The sequence below is a fragment of the Aplidium turbinatum genome, chromosome 1 (genome assembly GCF_918807975.1).
Source record: "Aplidium turbinatum chromosome 1, kaAplTurb1.1, whole genome shotgun sequence".
NCBI lineage: Eukaryota > Metazoa > Chordata > Ascidiacea > Aplousobranchia > Polyclinidae > Aplidium > Aplidium turbinatum.
In genome coordinates this window covers 13,923,567-13,938,294 of record NC_137472.1, presented here as the reverse complement: position 1 = coordinate 13,938,294, position 14,728 = coordinate 13,923,567, and the positions used below count along the sequence as shown (strand labels likewise).

Sequence of the window (14,728 nt, the reverse complement as noted above, 5' to 3'; positions counted from 1 at the left end):
AATTAAAAAAACTAGCAGTAGGCTATTGCGTTGGAGACAAACGTTACTAGTATTGAGCTTAGTCTTGATTAGCCTAGCCGTTGCATAAGCTACAAGGTTCAAGTGATTTTGAGATGCCCTAGGCTGGACTAGCACTTCCTAAGCCTATAACCTGTTGAATACCCTAACTCTACAGCTAACACTTCTGCATTCATGGCTCATCGCTACTCTGCGAAATAAAAACTAACTTCAAAAAGTCTGTAAAGTTATTCGGTTAGGTGGGGCTGTTTTCCATGCAGCCCCAACAGATTCAAAAATTGCTGTAACATACTAAAAGAGGTGGAGCTTCGTGGATAATTTTTAGCCAATCAGAGCGCTTGAAATCCAGAATCTCGGGCTGCAGAGCAGTTTGCCCAATATCGGTGTTGCCAAACGAAACCTTTAATATTTTAATTTTCGATACGCAATTCTTAAGTGAAAAAAGTAACCGGGTCAGACAAACACAAAGGAAAGCATATTTTCCCTCTTCTCGTTCTTTCAGGTGGGGCTGCAGCCCTGCAGCCCTATGCCACGAGCCGCCACTGCTGAGGCCTATTGAAGGTGGCGGTTGACTCGATGTCCTTTTGTGGTCTTTTCGCTGTCTCCTTTTAATTTAGCAGCAGTTGTTAGTTATTAATTAAGTCATGTTTGCTGAGTCTGTTGGAGGAAGAATAAACTTGATTGATTTTATCAAATGTTTGGCTTTGTGGCAAGGTTTACTTCATACTGGTAAGGACAGCAGCCTAGTGATGGCCACGTTTCTTTAATTATTTTTCATTTCAACTAGGCCTACTTATTGCACTCAACACACAATTTAAAAACACAACAAATCAACCATGCATGATTTGAATATGTATTGCATTTAATATACAACGCAACCTGAATACTACACGAAAATAAAATAAGTTAACAAAAATAAAAATAAATAAAACCTGGAATTATTTATCAAGGCGTCTGACATAGACTTGGTTGGTGGTTTTGAATCTTTATCTTCGGGCAACCCCTGAGCTAACAGGGCAGACTTGAGTTGTAAATCTCTTTAAGCCACATTTCATTTTTTTCCTGACGTCGTAACAAGGTTGTCACAGCATAACGTTAATTTAAAAAAACAAAACGACTGTAGGGTAAAGTTTGGTGATGACAACAGATGGGACAGCTGTCAACTCCCTTTCTAAATGTAAAATAAAAAAGTTTAGCCCATGAAAAGATTAAGTGTTGATAAAGAAACAGCCTGCAAAATCGTGATTAGCATAAATTTGTTCGTTTTGTAGTGAGAGCAGTTCTTTTATATTTTCAGGAGTTTTTGATAAGGTTTGGTTTAATCTTTTTTGTCTTGTTTTGAAACGAAGCTTGTATTATTGGTTTCTATGCTTACACTTTGGCTAAACTACAGCGATGAAAAAACTAAACACATAAATTAATCTCAGAAAACGCAAGGAGTGAAATAACGACCAAGAACTGCAATAACAAAAGGTTGGCATTACGTTAAATTAAGAATTTATGTACAGTTGAACATTATGTACAGTATTTCCAGATGGATTTATTAAGTTTACTGTAGTTTTACGTGTCTTTGACTGTTGCAAATGTAGTTGGACTGCAAAGACAAATCAACTGCAATATTCAAACTATTGTCACTCTAGAAGTTGGTATGTGGTAAATTTATGTACTCGAACATTTTCTTATTCCACTTCCACAACTGCCTTGCGATTCTGTCCGCATCCAACCCAAAATCGTCTCAGGCTTTTTGGGAATTCTCCATCGCGTGGTTTCTCCAAACCTCGCAAATTTCTCCAACCTTCAAATTTAGGCAAACCAGCTGTTCTTCTTAAACCGCTCAACCTCCAGTATAGATTCCTTTTAAAAAAGTACAGTTTTCCTGAAAAATATAAATTAATACCGTACTACTGTTGTAAAAGTTTTATACGAATAAAATCGATTGTACTGGTCAACAAAAATGGAAAAGAAAGTCGTTTATATTTTTAGATTATAAAACGACACTAAGCAGCAGAGAAGCAATGGCCGAGTGGTTAGCGCGTTGGGCTCGCAGTCGAGAGCCTGCATTTTCGACTCCAGCCACCCGCACTTGCCGTTGTTTCTCTGGGCAAGAAACTTTACGATAATTGCCTCTACCCAGTGATCGATTTCGAGTAATGGGTAGTACCAAGTTTAAGTCATAAGTAAAGTAGACAACCGGAAACAGACATTGCCGTCGGCTGCAGCGTGGGTCAGGTGTATGTCGGAAGGCGTACACCGATGCATAGCGCTCAAGTCCGCTTTCCCGCAATGCAGGATAAAGATAAACAAACAAACAATTTATCTCGTTTTATGCTGTTGCTGCTGGTGTATAGCCGAATGGTGAGAAAACGGGTTTGACCTTCGTAAGGCAGTTCGACACCGCTCAAGGGGATGTCTTTGGAAGGACATTTAAAGGCATGTCTGAAGGTGGACACGAAGATTAGTTTCCTTGGCGTTCCTTCATTTTAACATTTCAAATATCGGGCGCAAGCTAGGATGCGAGTAAAAAGCTGTTGCTTAGGTTGGATTACTCATGATTCAAAGAAATAAACTTGCTCACCAAAATTTTATTAAAATATAATTATATTTAATCTTTATAAAAGTAATGATATGAAGAAATGCGTTCTTCCCGGCTATCAGCACAAGGCTGATTACTCACTAGCACAGCGAGCAGCAGTAACGCTTCGCTAACCAGAACGGTGTAGCTTCCACGCTAGCCATTGAGACCTCCAATTAAACGTTTAAGTTATTTTGGCAGCCGATTGTAGCATCGAATAGACAGCGATAGACACGTGTTTCGCCCATTTCGCCCATGAGGCTTCGCCCATAGACAGCAAACACGTGTCCATCGCTGTCTATTCGATGCTACAATCGGCTGCCAAAATAACTTAAACGTTTAATTGGAGGTCTCAATGGCTAGCGTGGAAGCTACACCGTTCTGGTTAGCGAAGCGTTACTGCTGCAGTGCTGCTCGCTGTGCTAGTGAGTAATCAGCCTTGTGCTGATAGCCGGGAAGAACGCCTTTCTTCACATTGACCTACCCCTGGCACCTGCTGGTTTTGTTGGCTCTTTCTTTCCACAAAGATAAGAGTTAAACTGACTGGTAAAGCGGCGGTCGATTACTCAAGTGGCAAGAATACGGTGCGATCCTGATGAGCCCAGCCTCATGGGCGAAACACGTGTCTATCGCTGTCTATTCGATGCTACAATCGGCTGCCAAAATAACTTAAAAGTAATGATAGTTTGCCTTGTCTCACCATCTCTCCATTGAAAAGCAGCATCAATGTTTGTTGGGGCTTTCTTCCAAATTTTCTTAATGTGCACCCCTTTTTCTGTGGAAGGTCTTCTCGATTCGTAAAAACGGTATGTCATGTTTCCTGAAAAAAAAAACGATTTATAATTTTCTGCTTAGAAACATCCTGCTGGTTAAGATCGAATTTCTTCGATCTTAATTTTCTGCTTAGAAACATCCTGCTGGTTAAGATCGAATTTCTTCGATCTTAATTTTCTGCTTATATTCTCATATCCTCCTAATTCGTAAATTTGTTCTCCAGAATTTCGGTATAGATTTTGGTATATTTGCATTGATTGTGTACATATTCCAAGCATTATTTTGCTTATTAGCAGCTCTATCAGCAAGGCCGCCATACCGCCATTGCATTTTACCGTTTGCAAGGTTATGGTTTCTTTCAAATCTGTGAAACTGTTTGACCAAATTATTGTGCATGGGATAAAATTTTGAAATAATGGTTTAAACTCCAAAGACTCTACATTTGAGATGTTCACACTAAACAACTCCACTACCACTTATTGTTTATTGACTAAGAATGTTCCATCTTTGTTTCTTTTTTTTGTGTCGGAGTGGGCATACTTAACTTGTAAAGTTGCATCGTTCCATAATAACACTAGTAATCAGCAAATTTTAATCAGAGATGGCTATATGTGTCCATATCGTATTTATTACGCTGATTTCAAAAAAGAAAGAAATGATGGGTGATTATTGCTGGATGCTGTATCGTGATGATCCGAGCCATTCTCACAAACGAAAATTATATTTAAAGCATTTTTTGAGGTGCTTATAGTAATTTCTTCATTAATAAAGAAACCATGCAGTTCTGTGTGTGGTTAAGGGAATAAAGTGCTTAAAAGGTTTGTTTAGAACAACTAGTTGCCTAAGTGTATTTAATATATGTAAATTTCACCTGTAAGATAAACGAATTGTAGCCTATGCAATTGGATATTGTTTATGTTTTTTTCGCCTTTTTTGATTAGAACTGTAGTTTTTTGTTTCAAAACATTGCTACAGTACACGACAAGTGTAGTGAAGCTAAAAAATGAGAATTTGTAAAATATTTTGAAAAAATTAATATGAAACAAAGTTTACCTTAATTTATTAATACTACTAAATACGCAAATATTAAAGTGAAAATATTTTAAAAACCTGATGTGCTAGAAAAAAACGAGAGCAGATTCGGAATCAACGCAAAAAAATCATCTAGAAAAGTTTACTTGTATTTCTGATTAAAAAATTTAGTAAAAATTTGTTAACCATGTAGAAGGTAAAACTATCAATGACCTACGACTGCAATGTCTAATGAGGTGCCATCAAGGTCAACCATAATGTCATATGATTGCGTTATTTTTTTCTAACTTTCATTCATTGTAAATATCATTTTATTCTTTTATAAATAAGAAACCCACTAAGCATAGCTTACCTTCAATACCCTATGCCTAGTTTAGTTATTTGCACCAGTAATTCAAAATATTGAAAGTATTACAGTGGTTACCTTTAACAACATATGGAGCACTTTTTCCTAAGGCGAACGCCGCGTCGATGTTGGGTGGGATGTTGTATTCCGATACATTTCTTGGGAAACCTCTGTCTAAGTTTCCACCCTGGTATCTCCACACTTGACTTCCTGTTGTAATAATTTTGTTGCAGTGTAACTGACAGTAAGCTATTAGTGATCTATATATGCTTTTATGCATAGGCTATCATTTTATATTTGAAGAACGTTTGATTTAAAAAAAAAAAAAACTGATAAGAGAATGATGATGGCTATCCTTCGCCTTCGAGGATGATGGTCTTTGCAATAAAAAACGCTAACGACGAGTTCTTAAATGGCTAATGAGTCCAATTCCGGCTTTGAAAGTTCGGTTGCATTTGGGACATTTAAGATCCTTTGGGAGAACTGGTTGTGAATGTAATTGTCGTTCTTTTCTTTGTATTATTTTTCCTTTTAACCTTTGAGATCTGCTCTTCTCAAACGTGGCCGCACTTTTATGAGTGGCAGATCTCTAAAACAGGTTATCTCCTATAGTTCATTTCCAGTTTGTATAATTGATATTGCAATTTTTAAGATTAATCTTCAGTGAGTCTTTATGGAAACTTGCTGGAAATTCCTTTTTTATTGGTGTATTTATTGTATTATATTTACCTACAACGAAATAAAATCAATCAATCAATCAATTTATATCGCTTCGTGTGTCCACCTATCAAAGGCTTACCTTGACTGTAGTCAATTTTGAGTAAAACATTTGCTTAGGAAGACGCTGATCTGGCATTCGCACCACAAGCCGCACCATCTGATTTAGCTTTGAATAATTAAATCCACAACCAGTTAGACCCACAACCAGTTCTCCCAAAGCATCTTAAATGTCTCAAATGTAACCGAACTTTTAAAGCCAGGATTGGACTTAATAGCCATTCAAGAATTCATCGTTAGCATTTTGTTTATTGCGAAGACCATCATCCTTGAAGACGAGGGATAGCCATCATAGCCATCATCATTTTTATTCACTGGTTAAAGGTAGTTGGTTATGCTAACTGTTGTTTTAACTACTCGATCGCTGGACTAAGAATGGCAATAAGCTAGTGAGTGGTGGTTTTAGGCCTATCAATCGTTGTCGTAGTTTGCGAAGAATCGCAACGTCACACCCAAGGCACACCAACGTCACACCCATTGGTTAATGAATAATGTACAACGAGATATAATAATTTGTTGGAGAGATGATTTTGTCCAACTACAATCACAAAAATACCTATGTACAGTATTTAGAAATGCAAAGCATACATTGTATTTACAACAATAACCGTTACAAATTAATCTATAACGTTTTACACAATAAATACTAATAATGCTACAAAAAGTGCTCAATGCCAAGCAAAAAAGCCAAGCTGAGCAAATTACATCAAATGCAGTTATTACTTTCTAAAACTTCTACAGCTTGTTTTATCATAAAAGGATCATCAGAAGGTCTTTATTCAAATATAATCTATTTGAATAAGGACCTTCTGATAAATGTCTGTTATCTTCTCATTACTTTGGTAATGTTCTTGACCAAATAGATTCTATTAGAATAATGACCTTCTGATGATCTCCCTTTTAGGATGAAACAGGCTGTCGAGGATTTAGATAGTAGGAACTGTATTTCATATAACGTTTTACAAATATCATCCTTACATAGCATAAAAGGTAATTTAAATGTTATTTAAAAGCCAGCACATAAATTACCTTTGAAGAAATAAGTTCTATTTGAATTTTTTGAGTGGAAAGAAGCGCTGATATAAATGGGTAAACGAGGCCAGAGACTTTTTATTCTTTTTGGATATCCAGTCAGAACACCATAATCATTTATTTTCCAAAAATATTTTCCTTTGAAGGCGTAAAGAGATTCGGTTCTGTGATCTAAATGAAGAAAATAAAGTTTTAGTCAACGAAAACAATAACAGAGAAGTTCTGATGATATTCTACAAAATGACGAAACATGCATTTCCCGTAGAAACGGATAGTTCGGCAAAGAAATAGTGTGCACTAGATGCATCTTTTTTAGTTTTTCTCTGCCCATAGAACATGAAGCCACATAGCCTACAGTAGGTTATTTTACCTTTTTATGCAAATATTAAGCATGCCTGTCCAAAACAAGGATATTTACTTTTACTTACATAGGTTTTGATTAGAGCTAAGTTTATTTTAACTGGGTTGAACTGCAACATGAAATTCAAGAACGCCTGAGCAGTTTATCCAAAGTTTAGCAATGATTAGGGCAAGTTTTTATTGACTTAAAAGTCCAAAAAAATTGACTTTAAAATTCAAAACGATTGACTTTAATGACCTAACAAAAATTTGACTGAGTGAACCATTGTTTTTTGTAGAAAATGAAGTATCTTCTGACAAGTGTCAGACCCACAACACTGCTTGATATGATATAAGATAATATTCCTTTGCACTTTCATCATTTGATTTTTGTGCTGTTTACTTTCAGCTTAACTGAAGATGATCCAGCTTCTAGCTGATCGAAATCGATTTTTAGCTATAGGTTATATGATTGAACTGACTCGTGTGAAAATAAATTTCTTTGCATTGTTTCTTGTATATTGTATTTGAAAGAAGGCTGCATCAACAAAAAAAAAAAAAGATTAATCAGCGAAAGAACATATTAGACCAGTCTGAAGGCTATATAATGGCAGGTAACTAACTCTACAATGAACGTCATGTTCATCAAGTACAAGAGTTCAAAGGTAACATACCACAATGTTTCACATTTTCGGCATTAAATTGTCTGCTCCTGGCCAGAAGTTTGCAAAGCATCGAAAAACGTTTTTGTACAGAAGCAGACAGCAAACAAGAAGTTGTTAAAGTATTAGCTTTTCTCAGCATTTAAAAGAAAACTTCTAGACTGGACGTGGCCATTACATAAATTAACTTTATTGATCTAAAATTGAAAAATTAACTTAACGATAAAAGATTTGCTTTTTATTGATCTATCAAGTTAAGAATTTAAAACCTATTTCTTGTGTCCAGAACTTTTACTTAAAATCATCTGCAATAACTTACTAAAAAATTGACTTCATTGACTTTATTGGCCCTAGTGATGATCTATCAAATCGGCTTATTTAATAAATATGTTCTATAAAAATTCTTACTGAAGTGAATTGTGTCAAAGGAAATTTTTCTTCCACAAACATTTACGGGAGGAGGTTTTGGGGCTTTCGGCTTCTTTTTGCCTGTGTAGGAAATATTAGTTATTATCTTTAGCTGTATACTATGTATTAAGCTCACATTTTATATAATATTTACAAACTATTAACAGATATCAGCACATTTTTAGTGTATTTTGAATAAATGAGCTGTTCTCATTTAGTGGTGCAACAATAGATATATATTAGGTAAAGATTTTTTATTTTAAATGTTTGAGCTGCACTCAAAGTATCAATTTTATAACACAAATTATCAGTACAAACTGTTAAAAAATTTACAAATAAAATTTGTTTTGAACGATTTGTGGATAAGAAAATCACCGTAAATTGCTTGTATTCCTGCTATATCGTCGTTATGGAGACCACGATTGGCGTTCCAGCTCCCATCATTGTTGCACATGGCAGCACTCTTTACTCTACAGTGACTTAAACCGAGATTGTGGCCAATCTCGTGGATAGCAACAGGATACAGCGGATATGCTGGTAAAAAAATACTTTAATATCTAACACACTACATTTGCAAATGTCAGAAATTGCAAGTGCAAGGTAAACAAGTAAACCAGTGCAAATTAACCAGGACAAGATTTTGCGTCCGCAGAATTTTAACTGATTATTTTGTTTTGGTTTCAAGCACATTAGCATGTTTACTTTTTATCGCTACTACCTTTTCTTAGACTTCTGTTATACTTGGTAGGCTATGTGTTGTTTTTGTTGCAATAGTCAGAAAAAAAAAACTGAATTGGATTGAACAGCGCTAGTCAAATATGAATAGCTTGTAATACTAACTTAGTCTACCAATGTTGATACTGATTATATCAATTGTTTTGTATGTTTAACTGTAAATATGGACCTATTGGTTTGAAATGAATAATTAATAAAAATAATCATCATCCAGAATCCATATGATTGAGTAACAGCCTACTATAATACAGGTCATTGTGGTTTTTAAGATTGCTGTGACTAGAAGGACAAAGCAGTTGCTTGCTGATGGCATTTGTTCCAGAGTTGTTAGTCAAAGTACAATGAAACTTTCGTGTAGTAAATAAAATAACAATATTTTGAAAAAATTACCTCCACCAGTTTTTCTGCCAGTTGTGAAAACGAACCAGTCGTTGAAATGCGTATATGCCCAACGTACTAGAAATGGGCCTGAAGCATGAGCCACAACAAAACTCTCTGTGTGAAAATTTAAATAATGTAAGATTGTTCAATTTTTGCATTTTAATGAGTGGAGGTCTTTGTTTGAAAAAAATTCTACGTCACGGTGAAGCATGAATTTAAAATTATTTATATTGATTGGTGAAGGGTTTCCATTTTTCGCTCTATGCAACACATATGCTGTGCAGTGTATATGAATAATTGTCTGCGACAAACTTATTATTTTTTTATATTAAACATTGATTTGAAGATACACATAACTACATCAGTGTTAAGATGTTAACTGATGCATTAAAAGTCAGTTACTTTCTTCGCGAAATGGGGAACCATCTCCGTGATCCCCGCGAACAAATGAAAATCTAACATCTGCTTTCTCCAGGTCAAGTGTTTCATCAAATTGGAGAAATGTGTGACTTGCCCAGAGATCTAAAGCCCTAAAGTTGAAAAAGGTTTAGCAATTGAGCAAAGTACTCTGAAGAATATGATTTGTTTGATAAACTAAAGTGGTTCTGCTACTACGTTTAATGGTAATACCTAAGGTCAGGCGCGGATCTAGGAGTTTTTTTTGGGGGTGCCAGAAAATTTGAAAATAAATTAAAAAGAAAGAAAAAGATTAAACAGATGAATCAGTGGCGTAGCCAGGAATTTGGGGGGTTTTGACGGCCGGCGGGGAAAGCCCGACGGCGTGTTCGCCAAGGGCGACACCCAGCGGCGGGGGGTCTGCGGGCCTCCGCCAGAAAATTTTGAAAAATTACTTTGAATTTGGTGCATTCTGAGAGCATTTTCAACAAAAATATGGGTATAAATATTCCTGTAAAATGGTGCTGTCCGATGGCATAGCAAAAGGATAAGATCATGTTTTCTTCGGCATTTTTTCGGTAATAAAGCTAAGTTTCTATGTTTTCTTGTTGCTAATTCCTGGCTGAGATGTTTGAATGTTTGGTATTTGCAAAACTCGCTCTTTTAATGCAGTTTCGCTTAAAATTAGGCAAACTTTGTTTTAGAGATATAGAGACTGAAAGCATCATTCTCAATATCGTGACGTGAGGTTGTAACCCCCACCCCCCCTTTGGCTCGCCACTGTGAACAATGATACTACGACATATACGATATGCTGTAAAATAGACATTAAAACAGCCATGTTCATCAATAAATTTTACTGGAATAAAAATTGCTAAGCATGCAAAGTAAACTTGAAATCTAGTTTAAAACCCTGTATGCAGTGTCCATGACCAATTGGATATTTGTGTGTTTGCAGACATATAGCCTACGCCCTACGGTAATTGATTGAAATTATGATGAAGACTAAAAACTATAAAACAATTCAGGTTTCAGATTGTTTCAACTGACGTCATTTGGCTCAGCGTTGGTTTCAGCTGAGCCAGCTCCAACAAATGTTGCTATTAAAATGTATAATCGATGGATAATTTCAACCTTATTAATAACAAAAAATAATTCCCCCCTCCATCCCGGGATAAGTTAAGTCCGCTGTGGGACTAATATCAGCTGTTTAGAAGCATATCAAACCGTTCAACAATTTCTCACAAAACTTCGGGGGGGGGGGGGGGCTGGGTCCCTTGGCCGGATCTATGGAGAGGGGGGGCTGGGTCCCTTGGCCCCCCCATAGATCCGCGCCTGCCTAAGGTATTCAAATATTGCTTACGTTTTACAAGTTATACGTTTTTAAGTGCACAGAAAAAAGTAGATCTTTTGATACAGTAAGTTGGTCAAAACACACAATTGCTATTGTCACTATAGGTTTAGTTGAACTGATGCGAGTTCCAACGTACAGTACACCAAGGCAAAAAAATCCTGCTTCGATACTGAAATGCAGAAATCTTTCGATTCTGAACGAAATTAGACTAAAAATATTTGATTACGACTCTACAACGGCATTTAAGCAAAAGTCTTCCAGGCTACACTGTTTTGACTGAAACTAAAATTGTACAAGCGTTCTATCATTGACACAACGGGTTTGAACAGTCCAGTAACTCGAGCCATTTGCTACCCAGACAGCAAATCAGTCGTTTTTTTACATTGATTCAACAACCTCAGACGTTGGAACAATGTAAAAAACAATTAATTTGCTGTCTGGATACGTGCGTATTACTCGTCAAGTCAGATTTCTCAACATAACTCAAGAAATTTTTTTTTTTTCAATGAAGGCCATAAAAACTGTAAGGTTTAAAAATACTGCGGTAGACCAATGGATTAATGCAAAAATTTCACCTTTTTAGAATGATATCAACTTCGGATCGAGAAAGGTCAGGAGTGTATTTTCGAACAAAGTACTTTAATTTGCGTTTCAGGAAGTAGAAGCCTGAAATATACATGCAGAGAGACAAAATACTGCAAATGTGCTCTATTCGTTTAGTTAGCCTATATGTCTGAAAAATCCCTATTATACATTCTATCGTAGAAAGTATTAGTTACTATACTATACTATTTTTTTGCAGATTAAATTAAAGTTATGATATTGATCATCTTTTCAGGAATTACCGATTTATTGCTTTTGCATATTTTTCAGGACCTTCTGATGATACCCCTTTTAGGATGAAACAGGCTGTAGAGGATTTTAGTGAATAATAACTATGTTTGTGTACTATCCTAGAAACATGTTTCTCGGCAGCCGATTTGTAGCAAGAATTGACAGCGATAGACACGTGTTTCGCCCATGAGGCTGGGCTCATCAGTATCGCACCGTATTCTGCCACAAATTTATTCGACCACCGCTTTACCAGTCACAATCCTAGAAACATGTTTAAATTTTCATAGAATGTTTCAATAACGTGTTTTTGAAACACCATTTTGCCATATGTTTTCTTTTCAATGGTAAGCAAATCGTATTTTTTCTGAAACCGTCTGGTTAGTCTATTCAAATGATCTTGGAAAAATTAATTCGTATATAAATTATCCCAAATAAATGTAAACCCACTTACTCCTTTGTTAAGTAAACAAACACTGATACAAGTTCGAAATTGCTTTACTAAAATAAGAAAATTACAATACTATTAACTGCAGTTTAAAGATTATTCAGTTGAGGATAGGCTACATTTTTAAAAAATTGAGCTTTACTTCTACTATTAGGCTACATTTTACAACAAATCTACAAAAAGTGAAGCAGTTACTGGTAGAAAGAAAATGCTTACCAGATCGGACATATCTCTTGGTGCGTATTTTGCCGCCTGCTTCTGATAAAGTCATATTTCCTGATAAAAATCCTTGATAAATTTTGCATTTAGTAAAACGTGACTGCATAGAATTCGGAAGTTTATTATTTTTGTATATAATACAAGTTGCAGTTTAACGATAACAAAATAAACCTTAATAATTGTTTAGCATTGAAGGAAAAGAATTGAGAGGATTTGGAAGATTTTTAATTATGTTGTGCTTTTATAAAACATATATTTTTTTCCATTGCTGATAAGTTATTTTTGAACTTTTGTTTATACGTTTTTATTATTTTGACATGAAATTTCTCACTATTTTCATCATCTAAATATTTTTCATCATGCTCGTTCATTCCACATCGTGGTGTGGACATCTTTTTTAATGTTTCCTCATCCATTTTTCCTGAAGCTACAAGTCCACTTTCTTTTTGGAAATACCTAATAATATGAAGGTGTATATTATCTTATGCTTTTAAATATTAGTGATTTGTAATTTAATAAACCTGCGCGAAATAGTCGCTTAGTAGACTAGCGATGTGACTGCTTACCTAGGTAGGGTCCGTCATTAAAATGTAGAATTGTATTAAAAAAGTACAGGTTTGCTTTTGGTCTACGAATTCCAAAACACAAATCTAAATACGACCAAAATGACGGAAACATGTTCATGAAAAATTGTCAATTTAATCAAAAAATTAGAAAACAAGGAATGCTTTAACATTAGAAGTACCGAGCGATCACTTTTTGTTATTTTAATTTTTAATTTTTTTATTATTGTATTTTATTAATATTTATTATTCTATTATTATTTTCTTAATATTATTATATTTTATTATTATTTATTGCTATATTATTATTTTCTCATTATTATCATTAAGTTATTTTATTATTATATTATTATTTTATTATTATGATTATTTCCTATTTTATTTCGTCCATTTTGAAATTTAGACCAAAAGTTTCCACGACCAATCGTTTTCATTAAAGTTTGAGTTGATGATACATTACATTCACATTCTCATACATTTTTATGCAACATTTATAATTTATACAATATTTGTGTTAATACCTATCAATACCAAGCGTTTATTTTTGACAGCTTTTGTACTCCCTTGCCATGCAATTCGCTCCTATAATCTCGTTTTTGTTGCAAACCTTGTACTGTACACACACAAAGTTCTTCTACTTTTGCGTAAAAAGAAAGTTAAACTTAAAAAACGTAAGCGTAAAACGTAAAACGTAAACGTAAAAGTAAAACGTAAACGTAAAACGTACAAGAAACAAAATAATGATTTTTTGTGCTCCTTTAAATGTTCTTTTACTATATGTATTGTATAGTACTAAAAGTACCGAGCTGTCATTTGTGACCTTTTTTCCATTTTTAAGTAAATGGTATTCCTTCCGCTCTAAAGTTAATTATACTTTATTATGAAGTTATTAAAGTTTATGTTGATCATAGTACGCATGCAAAGCATTATAGCATATTGCACATACCAAATAAAATCGGCATTTTGAAGCAGCGGTCTTAAATGACAGCTTGCATTGTTTTACAGCAGATTGTAAAAAGTTGGTAGTTTTAGTAGAAGTATTTCAATATACCTGATTTCATATGAAATATCTTCTAAATTGATTTTTCCATTTAGTTTCAAATTCTCCGCTTTGTGTTTGTTAATGTAACCAAATTGCTCCAAATAATCCTGGTAAAATCATTAAAATTAGTGAATTACAGCATACTTTTAAACAAACAAACATACTGTATTAAGCAAAAATGTAACTTAAAGGTTGTTTTGTTTCTCGGCAGGCAATTGTAGCAAGAATTGACAGCGATAGACACCGTATTTCGCTCATGAGGCTGGGCTCGTCAGTATCGCACCACTAATTCTTGCCACAAGGGTATTCGACCGCCGCTCTTACCAGTCAGAGGTTGTTCTCGTATCTGTTATAGTGTATAACCTGCAATGTACATTTATTGTATATTTCGAAAAACAAAATGTAGGTTAGTACAGTCATACACTCACCACAATATTGCCATTGGTCCATTTGCTGAAGTCTTCAGAAATGTCTTCAGTGGTTGAATACAAACCAAATGAGTCGGCGTTTGACGCAGGAAAAGTAGTTACGAATATTATAGTTAAGCAAACCACAACGATATGTTCCATTGCGATGCTTCTAGCACTTGTGGATGTGATTCAATGTCGGTATTGAATTAAACTGTTATACCTGGTAAATCGCAATTTTAAAGTACATAAATTAGAAGGGTTCAAAAGTTGTGTTAGTTTTTCATCATAAAAACACGTCTAGGTTGCAGCTTACTATAATGGAAAACAACTTAATACAAAATTAAATGAAATATACTTGTTCGTTAATTATACAGAAGATTTTGTTCAAA

The 14,728-nt window shown here is 34.8% G+C and overlaps 1 protein-coding gene across 1 annotated transcript; it reads right to left on the bottom strand.

The window, feature by feature from the left end:
- Positions 1 to 1,697: 1,697 nt before the first annotated feature.
- On the bottom strand, positions 1,698 to 14,498 carry LOC145779716 (interstitial collagenase-like). The gene is made up of 10 exons (XM_082591383.1): positions 14,358 to 14,498; positions 13,939 to 14,036; positions 12,656 to 12,780; positions 11,402 to 11,492; positions 9,479 to 9,606; positions 8,336 to 8,494; positions 7,961 to 8,041; positions 4,821 to 4,952; positions 3,291 to 3,410; positions 1,698 to 1,894 (listed from the first exon to the last, which is right to left on the bottom strand). The coding sequence occupies exons 1-10, from the start codon at positions 14,496 to 14,498 to the stop codon at positions 1,698 to 1,700; spliced, it is 1,272 nt and encodes a 423-aa protein (XP_082447509.1).
- Between the last annotated feature and the right edge of the window lie 230 nt (positions 14,499 to 14,728).

Excerpts from the sequence above, each read along its gene's own strand:
- LOC145779716 (XM_082591383.1), bottom strand. The coding sequence starts at position 14,498 with ATGGAACATATCGTTGTGGTTTGCTTAACTATAATATTCGTAACTACT. Across the intron at positions 14,037-14,357 it reads GGACCAATGGCAATATTGTG|GATTATTTGGAGCAATTTGG; the intron begins GTGAGTGTATGA and ends TGATTTTACCAG. Across the intron at positions 3,411-4,820 it reads TGCTCCATATGTTGTTAAAG|GAAACATGACATACCGTTTT; the intron begins GTAACCACTGTA and ends TTTTTTTTTCAG.